This window comes from Zootoca vivipara, chromosome 7 (assembly GCF_965207765.1).
Source record: "Zootoca vivipara chromosome 7, rZooViv2.hap1.1, whole genome shotgun sequence".
NCBI lineage: Eukaryota > Metazoa > Chordata > Lepidosauria > Squamata > Lacertidae > Zootoca > Zootoca vivipara.
In genome coordinates this window covers 46,323,006-46,341,286 of record NC_142590.1, presented here as the reverse complement: position 1 = coordinate 46,341,286, position 18,281 = coordinate 46,323,006, and the positions used below count along the sequence as shown (strand labels likewise).

The following is an 18,281-nucleotide window of genomic DNA, read 5'->3' as shown; positions in this document are numbered from 1 at the left end:
TGATGTCTGTCCCCCTCCCTGCCACAAAAATCCCACCCCATACATACATGCTGCTGTTGCTGTCTTAGATTGAGTAATATGAGGTTCTTGTGGGGCCCAAATTGCAAGAGTGAATGTGCACCATCCCAAAGGACTAGGTAACCATGGGATGAGCCCTTTACTTGGAAAAAAACTGCTTGATGGGTTTCAGCTACATTTTGGGCACCTCTTTCCCTGCCTTATTTGCCCCTCATTTGCCCGCCATTAAGGGGGAAACAGGTGCACATTAATTCATCAGCAGAGTTTAAATCATTTCACTTCTAAACAAGTCACTCATTTGCAGGCATATTTAATTAGCACTTCTTCACTGCCAGGTGGATGCTGCTTTTCTCACCTGTTTGCCCTCTTATGGGGTCGTTGGTGATAGAACATGAGAGATTTTTCACCTCCGCATTGCAGAGCAAGACAGTTGCTGTAGTGGTACTGCTGATGCTACACTCTGGGGGATTGGGTGAAGCTATGCCATCCTCGCCTTTATTTTCCATGTCATTGCAGCTGTCTCAGTGTGACTCTGACTGAGCAGAGGTGTGTTTTGTGCTTCAGACTCTACCCTTAGGGAAAGGCCTCCAAGAGGGTTCTGAAGGAGGCTTTTCTGCACAGAGGTTCTACATAGTCTAAAATGATGTGGCCCACTTTATATCCCAGTGCACAATCAATATAAGATTTTTTATATAAAAAAAGTGACTCTATTAAAAAAAGAGCACCAAAAACACTCAAAACCATTTAAAAGCACACACAAAAAGAAAAATGTGTAGAATGCCCAGCTTCAGAATACACTGCCACAGCAGCCAGTAAATGACCTATCTAGACAAAAAAGTATTTGCCTACCAGCTAAAGGAAAGCTGGGTGGGGGAAGCCTAACCTACTGTGGAAGAGAGTTCCACAATCTTAGAACAACCATCAAGAAGGCCCTCTCTTGTATCCTCACCAAATGCACCTGTGAAAGTGCACTGCTGCCAATTCATCACTTTGTATCTTACTAGTGCAACGATGTGTGTGAGAGAGAGAGGGGGGGGGAGGAGGGAGGGAGGGGGAGAGAGGATAGACATCTTCCTACTTGTTTGCTGAGGATATTACCATATTTATTGAAATGTGGCCTGAAATATATTAGGCTTGGGGTGGGCTATATTTGCTATGCTTGTCTTGAGCTGTAAAAAAATCCTGCCAAGACACAAATGCTTCCCTACCATTGATTTATTGCAAAGAGAGGATAGTTCACAAAAAACACAAATGGAATTCCTCTGTGCTAGGGAAAAACAAAAGACATCTGGGTGCCAAACAGACAGGTCCAGGTAGCTATGGACCAGAATCATAGAATCCTGGCTTGTTTCTGTTTTGTGGGACATGTGCTTAGTGTGACTTGAGCCCTAGCCTTGAGCTGCAGAGAGCTGGGCTGTGTCTACTCCTGCCACTTTGCACTGCACTGCCTGCTTATTACTCTGATAATAGAAGATTATAGGTTTCCTGTTGGAAACGTCTATTTACATCCTGCATTTCCCAAACCAGCTATTAGCAGTGCTGTGATGTCATATCCTCCCTGCTGAGACAGTGGAAATCTCTTTTGTGTGCTGCATTGCTCTTCTTTGAAAGGAATACCCATTGCCACTGAACCTAACATGGGATGCTGTTTTCCTGAAAGGCCTGTGCAATATCTTGGACTTAAACCTGTCATTCCTCCAAGTGAACCAGTCCATGTGTGTTTTTGTTTATGACTGCCTCAGCCTGCTGCTCCTGTAAATTCAGTGGGAGGAAAGCCCTTAGACAAGGAAACTTCCCAGCAGTGGTTGGGAGGAGTCAGACTAGGGGAAGTGCCAGCACTACCTATACTGAGCTGCTTTCACTTTGTTGCTCATGTGCATTCTACTATTCTATAAAGTGCTTGCTCTGGTTTTGCTCAGACAGTTTCGTCTGCCATGGCTGTGCCTGTGGGAAACTGAAAAAGCAGCTCTCTGTCCATTGCAGGCTACATCATGGAGGACTTACCTAAATTGCCATGTCAGGCATGAAACAGATCGCATGCCAAGTGTTAACTGGATATCACAATCGGGTGTTTTAAGTTTTGCAGGAGAGCAGGCAGTAGTTGCCGACCTAGTCCTGCCAACTACACTGAGAATTATGGCAAAAACATTGATCAAAGCAGACCAGTGCATTGGATACATATACTTGGATGGGCACAGCTTCTCCAGCATTTGCTCCATGACCCCATGTTGAAGATGCAAGTTTGAGTTCTCAGCCACTCAAAAATGAAGGAACTTGTACATAGAATTATAGAGAATGATCCAGCTGAGAGAGATTTCTCTGGCTGAGCCCATGTAAGAGGAACCAACTGCTAAAGTTCCTATTTAAATTCGACCTGAGTGCTTCTCCACAACCTGATGTTTCCCGTAGAAGGCAGGAAGGGAACATTTACTCTGCAGTCCTGTACTTCTGTAGAACGATGTAGGGTTGAATGGAGTTTTTCCTTCCTTTCATTGCTCTTTAGTTTTCTGGCAGTTGCACATTTGACTTACTGTAATAAAAAAACAACACCTCCCTTTTTACTAGTAGCTCTGGTTAGCCTGGCAAGGTATATATCACTGTGGCAGAAGGGGGGGAGAGGACTTAAACATTCAGGGATTTGGGTCTGGTTTAAAGGCCAAATTTATATAGTGAGCTGCAAAAGGGTCTAGGTACCAGGGTGGTTGTATCTTTGCTGCAGAGTAAGGTGGGAAGGAATTTGCAGGATTGAAACAACAATTGGAATAAATTATTAACTCTTAATCCACCCACAGCGAACGTTCCAAGATGCTTTATTCCCAGATGAGTATTTGCCACATCAAGTGGTGGGAAAGCATCTGGAGAGGTTGCAAGGAAAAGGTTGATTATATACACACCATTTCCTCCCTACATATCATGCCTCACTGGTGTGCAGAGGAGAAAGAGAGACTTGCATTAGAATCATAGAGTTGGAAGAGATCTTTGAGATCATCTCATCTAGCCTGCTGAATGCACAATTTATAATGCATGATTAAACTACAGCACTTCTGACATACCTACTGAAATACCTCCAGCAAAGGAGAGCCCATCACCTTCCAAGGCTCTCTGTTCACTGTCAAAACAGTTCTTACCATTAGCAAGTTTCTCCTAACATTTAGTCAAAAAATGCTCCCTTGCGATTTTCATACAATGGTTCTAATCCTGCCTTCTGGAGCAACACAGATTCATCCTAGATGCATATATGCCACCAAACAACACTGTTCATGCCTAAGAGAGAATATATCTACTATACATGTTTGCTTCTGTCCTCAAGCTTCTTTTTAAAGATGTTTCGGTATTTTGCCCAATAATGCCTATAAGACAGTTGGGAGTTTATTTTTTCACTGGGCACAGATTTGCAGAGATGCTGCACATCAGAGGATTTACTCATGAGACAACTTTTACCAACTCAAGATGAATCACTGTTTTTGACTTTTAGAGAATTCACACAGTGCAAAAAGTATTTAAATGCTTCATTGATTGTAAAGGGCCAATTCAATTTTTGGGGTTGACTTTCAAGATAGGCAAGGCTTTTTTTTTGTCTGCCCAGACTTAATGTGCCATTGGCAAATCAATCTGAAAGCTGATTCACAAGATCTCACATATGAAACTTTCTTTCCATACTGTTTCACATTCTAGGGTGGCTGGTGTTTATTTCAGAGTTGAAAGGTATACATGCACACATAGAAGTGTGAAAGCTTGTAATCATGCCATGGATTTAGAGAGGCAGAGAGAGCTTGTGTTTTAGCACTCCTTTTCTCCTCTTCTTTGTTGCAGTCGATTGATCCTGGGCAGCAGTTCACCTGGGAGAACTCCAACCTAGAAGTGAACAAACCAAAGAACCGCTATGCAAATGTGATTGCCTATGACCATTCACGTGTCATTCTGACCTCCATTGATGGTAAGTATTGTTAGCAGCACCTCATGCTAACAAAATTCTCAGTGTATCAGACCCAAGGTTCAAATCTCCGTTTCATGTGATGCCAAGTAACTGTACCGTGTTCCAGGTGGCAGAATAACTTGGAGGGTATCATTCTGGTGGACTCAGTGACCCAAAGAGTTCATGGTTTCTGTCAGGGGGACTCCCTACAGGGAGCCTCCCCCCGTCATACTGACCAGCACTTCGCCCAGCGAGAGCGGTAGCAGCGGGTCAGGCGGGGGGAATGAGGAGGGAAGTGGAATGGAGGGAAGGCTCAGTGAGGTATCAGAGCCCCTGCACTGCCCAAGCCAACTAGTGGAGGAAGGAAGGCTCAGCGATGTATCAGAACCCCTGCACTGCACTAGCCCACAGCTGGAGGAGGGAGCGCAGCCGCTTCCGGCACCCAAATTGAGGTGAGTGCCCAAACATAGGGTGAGAGGGCGACATTTCGGGATGCCTAAGCTATTAGGCTGGCCCCTAAGCAGACGGGCACCATTGCCGGATTCTGCGAGTGACTAGGTCATGTTTTCTGCTATCTCTGCACTGTAAATAGTATGCACAATAAAACCCTTAAAGACAGAATGGACTAGTATGGCAAGGACCAGATGGAGAGGCTTGGAGGGCTGTGTTTGGCCCCCAGTCCTGAGGTTCCACCCCCCACCCCCCGGAGTACATCATAGGAAGCCTCTCCCCAACCACTTTCACATCTCTTAACAACTATTTCCTGTAGTACAGTCTGTTTCCACTACCAGCATGGTCCAGGATTCTGGCTACCCCCTTGTCTTCTCAACCCCCTGAAGGCGCATCCTCTTCCTTTGTCATGCAGGTGTTCCTGGAAGTGACTACATCAATGCTAATTACATTGATGGCTACCGGAAGCAGAATGCCTACATTGCTACACAAGGGCCTTTGCCAGAGACACTCAGTGACTTCTGGAGGATGGTATGGGAACAGCGCACAGCAACTATCGTCATGATGACTCGGTTGGAGGAGAAGTCTCGGGTATGGACAAGTGCAATCTTCTCTTCTGGGCAGGGATAAGACAGAGAAATGTGGTGTATGTTGATTCTGTGTGTGCAGTGCAGCTGAGATTGGTAGCAGCCTCATATAGTACTGTGACATGGGGCAATGGCCTCTGAGGAAAATAGAATATAACATTATAGACAAAGATGGTACTAGGATCTTAACGCCAGTCTGACCATCAAGCGTAGCCTCCCCACCCTGACCAGTTCTATAAATCCATAACTGAATACTTTTTATATGATTCCAATGTCCTAAATGAGTGATGTGACGGGGGGAATGGTAATTTCTATGGCTGTTTCACAGTCTGATGGAGTTTTTGCTTCATCAATGAATCATGGTTGGAATCTTATCCCATAGAGCTACATACAAAGAATAAAATCTCAGCATGGCTTCCTGTGTGAAACAGTGGCTTGGCAGGCAGGGCTGTGGAGCTCCTCTCCAGCCTTATGCCCAATGGCATAATAGAGATGTTCAAAGGCATTCAAAGTGGGAGAAAGGAATTGGAACCGTTGTGGCAAGTCCCCATCATCTTGCTGGACCCAACTTCCATTCATTAGAGGACAAGTTTCTATACAGGCAACAACTCCTCATTTATGTGTGATGTATTTGCACATGACCACATGTACAAGCAGTGCTGGGAATCCGGAAGATGAACCTGGAAATATGGAGCTCCCTGGAGAGTCCTCCTGGCTCAAGAGGAGACCTTCCCCAGAGCCCAAAGAGGACCTCAATGTGAGCTGGAGGGGCAGCAGGGCTTGCTCAGCTGATGCACAGGGAAGCGGCAACAGTGGCTGTGCTGCCCCACATGTCAGCTGTTTGGCAGGGAGGTTGAGCAACTCAGTAAAGCCCCACTGCCCCTCCAGCTCGCAAGGAAACCCCCTTTGGTGGGTCTGAGGTGAGTCTCCATGCAAGGCACTAGGATTCTCCAAGTTGCTCCCCGTTTTACACAATTTCACATATGCATGCAGGGGCCCAGAATGTAGCTATCGCATAAATGGAGAGTTGTTTTTTGGTATGATATGTGCTGGCAAAGGGGGGGGAGGCTCTTCATGCATAGGCTATTGTGCAGGTGTGTCCTCCAACACATGGAGGTCAGATATAACAAATTGTGAGATCTGATTTCAATCCCTATCCCCATGTTTACTCTTTGAATATGCACAGGGATTTATGGAGGGTTCTTTCACCCCCATATAGCTGTGCCCTTCCCAGTTGCCTGGGTGTCACTGAGCTTAAGATGCATGTGTTTAAAGATATCCTCAGAGACATGGATTTCAGTTTGGAGAACCTTGGGCGGAGGGTTCCCCAGAAAGTACAATCTTTTGTAGTCACAGCTCACAGAATATTTTATGTTTCCATGCCAACCACAGGGCAGGGAGATGTGCACTTGGACTGTGGTTTACTCGTCTCTTTAGTCAAATAGACTTGAGTCAGGAGATTGGAAACGGGGAATTTGCAGAGAGGGAAGTAGCTGAATGAAGGGGGGTGATGTATGTGGAGGAAGAAAAAACAAACGCAGGCATGTATCCTTCCTTGCTTTGCTGAGTTTTATTGCTGAAAGTGGAACACCAGTGCTTTGTGTGATAAGAGGACAACAGAACCAAGTTACAGAGAGTGCAATAGGGACCATCCTATGCTCCATCCTAGGAAAAAAGGAATCAACCCCAGATTCTTGTAGAAAAAGCTTGTCAGTATTGATGGGTGGTTTATGTGGGGGTACCTGTTAAGTGTATCTCCCCCTGCCCCCTTAAGCATTCAGGCAGCAGTGTGAAAGGAGCCGCCTTCATCATGGATTTGCACAGCTTTTGCTAAGTCTTTGCCAGTGCCTAATAAGAAATGTTAGGCTGGATCAGACCAGTGGTCCATATAGTTGACTTCCTGACACTGCCCCCACCCCCAGATATCATAGACATTTTTACAAAGTATAAATGAAAATGAGAATCTGTTCTCTGTTGATATTCTCCCACCATCTGACGTAGGGGCCATTTATGTTTCTTTCCTTCCCATATTTTATGTAGCCTGATTTTAAAACAATTTGTTCTAGCTGCATAACAGCATTCTGTAGCAAAGTTAATTATGCATTCTATAGCGAAGTTTAACTAAAAAACCATTCATTTTAATTTCAATGAATAGCCTCAAGGTTTATGACAATTTCCCCTTGTCATTCTTCTTATACCATTCTTGATCTCTATCCAGCCCCTCCTCAGTAATGTTTTCCCCAAAGCTAAATAACCCTCAAAACCTTTTTCCACAAGGATGATTGACCTGTTGTATTTTCTTGTCCTTTTCTGTACCAGCTGCTTTTTTTGTCCCTTTTTTGTGGGGAGGGCAACCAGAGTGATATGCAATCACCCCAAATACTGCCATATACATTAACGGATACAGTAGGGAAGAGGATAGGTGAATGTTGCACTGTGTTCATTCTAGAAGAAAGCAGAGGTAGGGAATAGGTTGGTTCTGAAAGTGTTTATGAACTTAAAGCTAACCTAGTTTTCTGGGGCAGGTAATGGCTGCTGCAAATATACCAAAGTGGTGGCAACTTTGTGTGCCAAGCAACTTTGTGCATGAAGCAGTTCCCCACCACCACTCCAATGCAATTCTTCTCCTTTATGTTTGTCTTGAGAGAGCTAAAATTGCAAGAATAGGTTGGGAGTTAGTTTGCACAAACAGTTTGCCAAGTAGACGTGCCTCCATGTGCTTGCATTTAAGCAGCAGACACAGTATTTGTCTGTGGTTATTAACTGGGCCATGGAACTCCAATACAGGCTTTTCAGTTTTAGAATAGTGCTTGCATTTAAGGTAAACATGAAACGACCCTTTTTTGTGTGTCAGAATAAATGAATATCCAAAGTCCAGTTTGCTTTGTTTTGGGGCTGTCCAGCTATCAGAAGATGCTCCACAGAGTGTGTTTCTCCAAGATAACATGTTCTGTAAGGCCCTTTGGGCACTTCTCTCTCTCCTGCCTTGCTGCTTGTTGAGATGCACATTATCTCCTAGTAGCACACTTCCCCTCCTCCCCCTCCTAATTACTTCCTATAAAACGGAGGATGCAGTAGTACCCTCAAGGTGACATACTTCAGTGAGTTAGCATACAGTCCAGCCAATTGTGGTGGGTGGGGAAGATTCACTGACACACTTGTTCCTCTGCATTGAACTGAGTTCATACCATTACTCTTTAGAAGCCTGTCTTTACTACCAAAGATATGATGCACCCACATCAAGGGAACCCAGTCAATTAAGTAGTCATAGTAGCTTCAGGGTGGAATCAGACAAGAAGGTACCTGGTGGGTGGGAGTAAAAGATTGATCTAAACCAGGCATAGGCAAACTCGGCCCTCCAAATGTTTTGGGACTACAACTCCCATCATCCCTAACTACTGGTCCTGTTAGCTCGGGATGATGGGAGTTGTAGTCCCAAAACATCTGGAGGGCCGAGTTTGCCTATGCCTGATATAAACGCTAGCCCAGCATTTGGGGATTCTCCAACTGAAAGGATTCACTTTTAACATCTCTCTATCTTTTTCAGTGCTTGTTCAAGCTTGCCCCTTTTCTTACCTCCAAGCTGTCTCCCAGCCTAGGACCTTTGAGAGCGGTTTCAGATGAGTGCTAGCAGGTAGCACTTTCTCAGGCCCAGCAGCAATGCTGTGTGTGGATATTGTTGCTCTGGACTTTGACCTTGTGGATTTGGAGAGCTCAGTGCTTCAAAAGGTTTCCACATCTTCTGAAGGGCAAGCAATCCGGGGGGTGGGGGGGTATCTATTTGGTGCCTTGTTTTGACCTGCAGGGCCTGGCAGCTTGGTGGTACATATCATGCTCACCTTTCATGTTTGCATACTACATAAAAGCATTTTCATTCACTGCCTCCAAAGCTTTTACAATTGGCAGCAGAATCAGCAATATGTGAGTCTCCAGGGCCCTATGTGTTCTGGGGAACTGGCCCAGACTGCCTTTTCCATAGGAAACTTCCAATGCACTCTCCCGGTTTCTGCACCGCTCAGTAGAAAGTGCCCTGAAGCCCAGGTATATTAGAGACCTCTCATGCCATTTTGCAGACAGTGGGTCTTGGGATGTGGTCTGCCTGGTAAAGATATATTCTAAACCAGCTGTTCTTCCTTTGTAGCACTTGTATTAAGGGGGTCTTCTTATTTTCCCAGCAACTGAGGGAGCCACTGGGCACTGCCAGCAGTAAATGAATTTCCAGGTTGTAAGCGTGTTCGTGACATTAATGAGAAGCGAGTGATGCCAGAAGAAAGACTCTCTTATCTGGTTTAGTGCCATCGTGCATCAGCTTCAGCATAAAATTTACAGAGCTTGAAAATGGGGCATAAACATTATGGGTAAATTTGGCAGAAAATGTGAGTGACTCTTATCTGGTCATGAATAAATAATTTTCAATTACCAGTTTGGGCTTTGCTATTAAACCCTAGGATAGAGTACCTGAAAGTTTGTTTTGTGTTTGAACATAAACACCGTAGTCTCCCCAGAGTTGGACAGGAAAAGGGTGACATTTGCTGAAGATGCAGTTGGACACAGCCAGGCCTGCGCTGCCATTTGCTATATTAGCTGTCACTTGGGTGAGGCAGCTTACCAGTAAGCCAGACAACAGACCTTCCTTCTTGAGCACATACTTTTGTGACCTCAGGAGAACCAGAATCCCAGCTACCTGTAGCTCCTCTGCAGACTTCCCCAACAGCCCAGGAAATTGCTTCTGACCTTAAGCAGTGATTCTGAAGTAGAAGAAGTTGGACCCCAGCAGTTCTAGGGTGCACTTAAATCTCTTAACTAGGAATGTTTACTAAGCCCACCCATTAAAATATCCTCAACTAACAGGCAGAACACCAATGATTTCTAATTCAGGTGTTGTTCCATGTCCTCCATTCCCTAGAAACACACACGGCTAATAATTGAGCTTACCATTTCTTGACAGGTCCAGATGATCTTCATTCATTCTCCCTTGTAGAGGTTCCGTTGTAGCCAGGCTTTAGTTGGGAAGGAGAAACAGGTAGAGGCAGAATAGGAAGCAGAGTACAAGGGACGGATGGGTGGATAGGTGAAGCAGGATGTGGAGAGGAATAGCAGCAGACACACATGGAATTTAGTTTTTAAAATATGGAAGATTTGGGCAGAGGAAAAAGACATCTTCCCTGTCACCTCTCTCCACCATGGAATAGAGGAGCAAGCCTATACAGAGAGCAGTTTACATCCAGGAAAACATGTTAGTGCTTCCCACTAATGCATCTTAGTCAAATGGGAGTGGGAAAATTAGTCCTTGCTGTGTGGACTGCCCACAGTGCAGTTGTAGACAGGAAGTATACTTCCAGGTCTTGGGCTTTGACAAAGAGAGAGAACTAGATGAAAATATGCTTCGTAGCTTGATGTGTCTTTCACATATTTGGCACCTTTCCAGCAAGCAGGCCAATCCTACTTCAGCAGAGAGCAGCATTTTCAGCTATCCTTTAGAGGGGCTCCTTCTAGCAGGCATACACTCGCATTTCTTCGGGGCCTGGAGAAGCTCAATATAAAAACTCCAAAATGTCCATTCCGTGGCTCTGTTTGATTCTTTTCTGTTGCTAGACTTTTTTTTTGTTCGAATTGGTTGTCTCAGTTGTCCTTCAAGAATCTACTACTCCGTCCCCACTTAGAGGATCCTCTCCCCACCTGCTGCCTCCTGGAGAGGACAGTGCCAGTGACCGTCATGGCAGGAACCCTGGCAGATTCCCAAGCAGAGGATGATAGACTGTGGCCAGGCTTCCCACATTCACCACTGAGGGGGAGGAAAGATGAGTACATTTGTCTACAGACACCAATCTTCTCAAAGAGCAGGGAAAGGACAGAAAATTACAGGGGAAGAAATTGCTTTCGAATAGACCATTTCTCTCTGTTGCACTCCCCTTGCCCATTAACATTCTTGCTCCTTATTCCTACCTTTGAGCACCAAGCATCTTGTCTTTCCTTGTTTCTTACCAGACCATCCAGTATTACTGGCCTTTTGCAGAACGAAGTGGAGGGCCAAAGAAAAAGACCCACTTGCTTTGTAAGCCTCAGCCAAATGCAGTAAAGGTGTTTTGCATTTCTACACTACTCAGAGTGGCTCCACACCAGCCATTGGCTCCTAGCAGGGGCAATTTGAGTAAGGGGAGAAAACCAGGCTCTGAGGCATCTTAGGGACATATGTGGAGCCCATTGATCACTTCACTCCCAAACATTGACCCATTGTTTCCTTTTTCTCATTGCAGGTGAAGTGCGACCAGTACTGGCCAGGCCGTGGTACAGAGACCTATGGATTGATCCAGGTGACATTGCTGGACACAGTTGAACTTGCCACGTACACAGTTCGGACATTTGCCCTCTACAAGGTAAAGGAGGAAGGAAAGTGTGGGCAGCCAAGGTCTTGCAAGAGCCCCCAGGAAGTATGTTTCCCAGAGAATTGCATGAAAGTGCAAGGAGTTATACTGACTCTTTCACAGATGTTTGAAGTGAGAGAACCCATCATCAAATACAGGCTGAAGTGGAAGCTCCATCTACACTCATTTCACTGCCAGCCTAGTCTTGCCTTATTCTGCCAAGGAGCTTACTCTTTGTGCAACTTGTCCTTGCAGTGAAGGCCAAGCCATGCATTCTCACTGTGCTGGTGAACTTGGGTGAAGCCTGAAGATTAGAATGGCTGAGGAATTCTGTCTACCTATACAGCTATTAGCCATGGCTCTCAAAGCAGCTGATAAAATACAGCAAACAACAAATCACAGTGAGCAGCCAAAAGTTCAGCATGAAACAAAAATAGAACAGAACAGATTGTGAACATATTGTGAAAGGAAGTGTATGGAATGAATGAGGAACCACCAGCCAGGTGCCATGTGCAGCCCTGAAGTCTCCAAATCTAACCCACAGCCTCCCCTCTTCAGTGTCACACACACACACACACACAGAGAGAGAGAGAGAGCGCAATTGGGCTTGAAACAGCCTTTTGTCTGAGCAGACAATAGTCTGTTTTGAAATCTTAATTGGGGGGCCAGGCACGAGTGTGCAGAGTTAGAGAGGAAAGAATTAACCCTCCCTTTCCCATGTACTGAGGCCCCACCATCCAAAGTTGCCCCCTCCTCACAGAAAGCAGCCTTGTATTGGCTCAAATGAGAGGCTGTTTCCAAGAGTAATCCTTGTTGAGATTGGGGAGGGAGGAATTAACTGTCCCCTCCCAATCTGCAATCACCATAAAGGTTGCCTCCTTCCCCTCTGGGAATTAGGCTTTCCCCCCCAAGCCTAATTACTTGTAGGGTGGGGGAGGTGAGAATTAACGTCTGTGTGTGCCATGTAGGATGGTGGTGTGTATCTGCTGTGTGTGTATAAGTCCTCTCCAGATGTTCAGAATGTGGCTGTACAACATGCAGGAAGCATCTAGTCACAAAAGGCTGCTTACTTCACACACTAAGCAATTTAAACAATTGAAGAGAGCTTTTGTCATCCATCCCTCTGTTTTGGCCCACCCACCATAGGGCTGTGGCCATGAGGTAGTGCAGCCCTTGGGCTGAAACAAAGCATTTCCCATCCCTGGAGTACAGTAATCCTGTGCCCTGAAGTGTCTGAAGGCATGGGATTTCTAAACCAGAGAAATAAGCCCACTGTTCACTGCCCCACCACTAGCTGACATATTTTGGCTTCTTCCATAGAATGGGTCCAGTGAAAAGCGGGAGCTGCGGCAGTTCCAGTTTATGGCTTGGCCTGACCATGGGGTGCCAGAGTACCCTACCCCGATCTTAGCCTTCCTGAGAAGAGTGAAAGCCTGCAACCCCCCTGATGCTGGGCCAGTGGTTGTACATTGCAGGTAAGGACTAGCAGTTTAAAGGGATGGGAAGGGCCTGCCAGTCTCTGTATTTTGGCAAGGGTGCACCTGTTGGGATTTACAGTCAACCTGGTGGTGGTGGTGGTGCTGCTGCTGCTGCTACTGCTATTGCAAGAGCAATGAAACCAGCATTATAGCCCTCTGCTAGCATAAGCAGCACTTTGCAGTCAGTGCCCATCATCGCAACACTTAATTCACCATTTTTACCTGAGAAGCAACAACATTTTAAAAATTAAAACAATATGAGAAGCAATATTTCAGAGGGGAATTCTGCATATTTATTATATATTTATTTTATTGCATTTCTATCCTACCTTTTCCTCCAAGGAGCTCAAGGTGGAGTACATGGTTTTTCCTCTCTCCATTTTATCCTCACAACAACCAATGGCAATAATATTGGTGACAGAAACCCACAAATACATCTCACATAAAATGCAAGCATACTTTAGCATCCATAAAATGTGCAATTATTATTCTGTTATTGACTTGCTTCTATTTCCCCCCTGTACCTGAAGGCTTAGGCTAGCTACAACATATTAAAATGAACCTTCAAGGTAGAATATCTAACTGAACCACACAGCAAGATGAAATATCCCAGCACCATGCATACACAATTCAGGAAACGGTTATGCCTAATCTAAACTTACTGCTCAAACATTCATATGCTGCTAATAAGTACATGCACTCACAACATGAAAACATATGGGACACCATTCTGCACAAACATACACATGCCATCTATTTACAGAGCATGACACACCATCTGCATGTGCGCTCACAGAATCTCTTGCTGCACTTCAGGATGGAAAGAAATTACTGCTTCAGCCACAAACATTAGTTCACTAGGAATCAGCATCTTATCTGGCCAGTGATTTATCTCTTGTAGCTGAGTGGGAACTATTACTGAACAAACCACTTCATCACTGCAGCTCTCACGAACTCCTTAGAAACGGTATTTAATGCTCTCCCTTCATGCTCTGGTTCAGATGGGAGTGGTGTATAATTAACACACGCTCTCTCCCTATTAAAACCCTGTTAGGAATTTGACATGAGCAGCAGCAAGGAGATGTCCTGCTGTAGAATTCTTAGCTGTCAGACATCACATTTCTTGTTTGTTGGCCTGTTTTTGGTTGTGCTGGTTTGTGCACTGGGAGCAGGACCAAGTTATACACTTCAAAAAGCTCAGCCCAAGGAAGATTTGGGTTTGTTGGTTTTGTAAGAAGGAACATTACTCAAAAAGTGTGCACAGGGTGGGAGCAGAGACCATAGTGCAGAATCCTCATTCCATTTGCTCTATTCAGGTGCATCAACCTGTCTCTCTGAGGGTTCTTCTGAGAAAGTGTGAATTTGAGGATTATCAGTCCCTGCGGTATGGGGTGGGTTGGGGCAGGACTTGGTAAGGGCTTAGAACTGACTCAGAAGGAAGTACTATTTCATGTTTTGTGCCATGCTTTTACAGTGCCGGTGTGGGCAGGACAGGCTGCTTCATTGTAATTGATGCCATGCTTGAGAGGATGAAGCATGAGAAGACAGTGGACATCTATGGGCATGTGACATGCATGCGCTCACAAAGAAACTATATGGTGCAGACTGAGGATCAGTATATCTTCATCCACGAGGCCTTGCTTGAAGCAGCCACCTGTGGAAACACTGAGGTGCCTGCACGCAACCTCTTTGCTCACATCCAGAAGCTGAGTCAGGTACCTCCGGGTGAGAGTGTCACAGCAATGGAACTGGAGTTTAAGGTGAGCAGAAGAGCATTTGCAATTTTTCCACATGTCAACACAGAGAGTGATCAAGGGGCTGCTCAGCTGGAACTGGCACCCCTGCCTGTCATCCCCCACAGATCTGTGAGCAACTATGAAGAGTCGGTTCCTGGGTTGAAGGGAGATTTTCTAGGGATAATGATTCTTTTGTAAATTTCTAAACCAGGTAGGAAGTGATTAAAATATATTTGCATTGCAGAGTGAGTGCCCTCGACATTTCCCTCCTAGAATGGCAGCTTCTGGCAAGGATATAAAAAAGCAGATTGATATGAAGTTCTCAGCAACATTGCTTTGCAGAGTGGCTGGAGCTGCATCCAAAATCAGATGCAGATTGGGCATTAGTGGTAATTGATGTCACTATGAACAACTCGCTGGAAATGCTTCTAGTTTAAATACTTGAGATGTCAACAGCTCCAGTGCCCCCTGCCTTGCTCCACTTGTACTTCTCCCTAGTATGGAGGAGGAGAGAGGGAGGGCCACTGTCAGGCTTAGCTGGCATATTGCCTGGTGCAATTTAAGGAAGTAAAGTCCCCTGGTTGTCACAATTGTCTTTGCTTGCCAGCACCAACACCCACACTTGTGTCGGCTTCACACCATTTTTTTCTTACAGCCTTGATACAGGCTGCAATTTTTGCTAATGCCCACATTCTCCAATGATGTGCATTTTTTACAGCAAAGGCTGGGGGGGGGGGAGATAGTTCCTGTGGGGAAGCAGTGAAGCATGTAGAGTGTGAAACAAGACTGCGGAAGCCCTGCTCTACCCTGGGAATAGCCTCTTGCAATACAGCAGCCATGGAGTCAAAATATTGACTTGCTGTGGTAACAGCAAAGCGAAACAGCATTGCCTCTTTGCTCTGAACACTGCTCACTGGAGGTTTTTTGGGGATGGGGATTGGACAAGACTCTCACCTCCACCTGCACCTATTCCCAATCTCCAATACTTCCTCAAAGGAGAAGTGAACAAGTGGGGGGCATGCTGCTGCTCCTGGATTCTGACATCACTGCTCAATGACCATAAGAGAGGTAATGGCAGCAAGCAAGAGCAGCTGCTGTCACTACTTGCTAGATGGCTTGCTTTGCCCACCACTGGCTTGCTGTCCTCTGCGGGTGAGTGAGCAGAGTGGTAACAGCCTCGCAATGAGGAGAGGAGGAGTTACTGCCGCTTGCTTACTCACTCCAGAAGAGCCAAGGGGCAAGCAGGTGGCAGTGGATGCTGCTCTTCCTTGCGGCCGCCACCACTCCCAAGAGAGATGATAGAGGAGACTGGTTGAATTGATACTAGTGAGGAGAGTGAACAGCTGTCACTTGGTGGTAGTGGGAACTAGGCCTAGCCTGCTCCCAGTGCCAACCAGAGGGAAAGGCAGACATGGAAGCAGGTGGCAGCGTCTGCTTCTTACTGCTGATGCTTATTGCCTGGAAAGTGGAGGCAAGTAGGCAGTGATAATGAGGAGGAACAACAGGCCTCTGGCAGTCAGTAGTAGACCTCAACAGATGTCAGCAGCTCAGATTGCAGCCCTGTTTCTGAAAGCAACTTGGTTGTATGTGCCATGCCATACATCAGAGCCGGAGCCACGGAGTGAAAGAAGTGGCTAGGTAGAGCTACAGTAAGAATTAAGGGGGAAAGGAGTAGAAAGTGAGTTACATGGAGCAAAAGAGATTTCTAAGTCCTCATACAATTAGAAAGAAAATGGGTACCACATCCATAAAGGGTCCTCTAACTCTTTCTTATAGAGAATGTGAAAAATGGCCCTTTTCCTGCCAAGCAAGGAAGCTGTCCTGCAAGGAGATGAAGCTACTAGGCTAAGCAAGGGTTTATCTCCTGGAGCTTTGGAATTGGCACTGAGCATACGGGCTCAACCTGAGTTTCAACTCTCTCTCTCTCTCTCTCTCTCTCTCTCTCTCTCTCTCACACACACACACACACACACAGAGAGAGAGAGAGAGAGAAGCAAGGTCCTGGAGGAGGGGCTGTCCCAATATTAAAGTCCCCTTGAGCTGGATGTTTTCTAAGAAGCAGCCTCTGAAGATATGGAGCTGTGGAGTTGTAACCCAGTTGTGTTAAAAACCACCAGAGTCCCATTCTCTTTCTTCTCCAGAGGTTTGGGTCCTGATGAGTGCTAACAAACGTCTTAAAATACCAATCTCACAAATTTTGGCATTCTGTGCAATGTCCTGTGCTGAGGCTCTCTCTAAGCATAGAATATTTCAGTCATGAGCCAGAAGTCACCACACCAGCATGAGACAGAAGGCAAGGGTTGCTCAGAAGAGCAAGGTACATGCTTCTAAGCAGGTCAGGAATGATGTTAGAATGAAAGTTAAAGGAAAAGGTAAAGGGACCCTGACCATTAGGTCCAGTTGTGACCGACTCTGGGGTTGCAGCGCTCATCTTGAGTGTTATTGGCTGAGGGAGCCAGCGTACAGCTTCCGGGTCATGTGGCCAGCATGACAAAGCCGCTTCTGGCGAACCAGAGCAGCACACAGAAACGGCGTTTACCTTCCCGCTGTACTTCTACTTGCACTTTGACGTGCTTTTGAACTGCTAGGTTGGCAAGAGCTGGGACCGAGCAACGGGAACTCACCCCACCCCAGGGATTCGAACCGCCAACCTTCTGATCAGCAAGCCCTAGGCTCTGTGGTTTAACCCACAGCACCACCTGAGCTAGTAAGGTACTAATAAGTAAAAGCAAATAACAAGAGCTCCCAAGGGATGATTAGTATAGAGTGACCCTGTGCCCGCCCAAGACACACACACACACACACACACACACACACACACACACACACACCTATGTTTTTAGGTGTACAAATAAGATGTTTTAAAATGTGCATCTAAAATCTATAGTGTGAACTTGAAGAACAGGATACGCTCATCATGAAGTTGTGACTGGCTAATAGATCCTTGCTGAGCTTGTCATGGGCAAAATGACCCTACTTGGGCTGAAAAGACATCCTCCCAGGGTCTTGCCTCCTCAGGACCTTTGCCAGGGTAGGCAGGAATTTTCTTCCTTTTCAAGGCTGCTGGGATAGATGGAAATGCCCCCTATATTTCAGCTGGGCAGAGGGGCTGCTTTAGCCCAGCTTCCTGCATCTTTTGTTACCTCGGTCATTATTCTATGTAGCAGAGTGAATAAATGTGTGTACATCATATGGGAGCTGCTCCTCCCAGAGTAGTTACAACTTCTATGTGCCCCTGTCCCCCCCCCCCTAATCTGTGCTTCTCCCCTAACAGCTCCTTGCCAACTCTAAAGCACATACCTCACGATTCATCAGTGCCAACCTCCCCTGCAACAAATTCAAAAACCGCCTGGTGAATATTATGCCCTATGAGCTGACACGGGTTTGCCTGCAGCCAATCCGAGGCGTCGAGGGCTCCGATTACATCAATGCCAGCTTTGTAGATGGCTATAGGTAATGTTGTCATTCTAAACAGAGTCTAAACTCTCCTCCTGTGATGTTGTTGTGCTGCTGCCTCTCTGTGTTCTTTTTTCTTTTCTTTTCTTTTTTTAAAAATTGATGCTAGTATACGGTATCAGTAGAAATCATAACATTAACCACATCATATTTATGCTTATATGAATATTTCAACATTTCATTAATATCCTTAAAAAGTTCTAAATTGAATATTTCAACATTTCATTAATATCTTAAAATAATTTTAAACTGAAGCTTACATCCTTAAATAGGCA

The 18,281-nt window shown here is 45.6% G+C and overlaps 1 protein-coding gene and 1 long non-coding RNA gene across 9 annotated transcripts in view; one reads left to right on the top strand and one right to left on the bottom strand.

The window, feature by feature from the left end:
- PTPRF (protein tyrosine phosphatase receptor type F) overlaps positions 1 to 18,281 on the top strand; it is a 480,822-nt gene that overhangs the window by 455,780 nt on the left and 6,761 nt on the right. For all 8 annotated transcript variants that reach the window (XM_035122098.3, XM_035122099.3, XM_035122095.3 and 5 more), the window contains 6 exons: positions 3,832 to 3,955; positions 4,800 to 4,975; positions 11,229 to 11,348; positions 12,657 to 12,811; positions 14,289 to 14,574; positions 17,825 to 18,003. In XM_035122098.3, the coding sequence (XP_034977989.1) occupies positions 3,832 to 3,955; positions 4,800 to 4,975; positions 11,229 to 11,348; positions 12,657 to 12,811; positions 14,289 to 14,574; positions 17,825 to 18,003 (1,040 nt within the window). The remainder of the gene's footprint in view (positions 1 to 3,831; positions 3,956 to 4,799; positions 4,976 to 11,228; positions 11,349 to 12,656; positions 12,812 to 14,288; positions 14,575 to 17,824; positions 18,004 to 18,281) is intronic.
- LOC148685059 (uncharacterized) overlaps positions 9,905 to 18,281 on the bottom strand; it is a 45,522-nt gene continuing 37,145 nt past the window's right edge. Inside the window, exon 4 of the long non-coding RNA XR_015950829.1 lies at positions 9,905 to 9,971. This is a non-coding gene — a long non-coding RNA (uncharacterized LOC148685059). The remainder of the gene's footprint in view (positions 9,972 to 18,281) is intronic.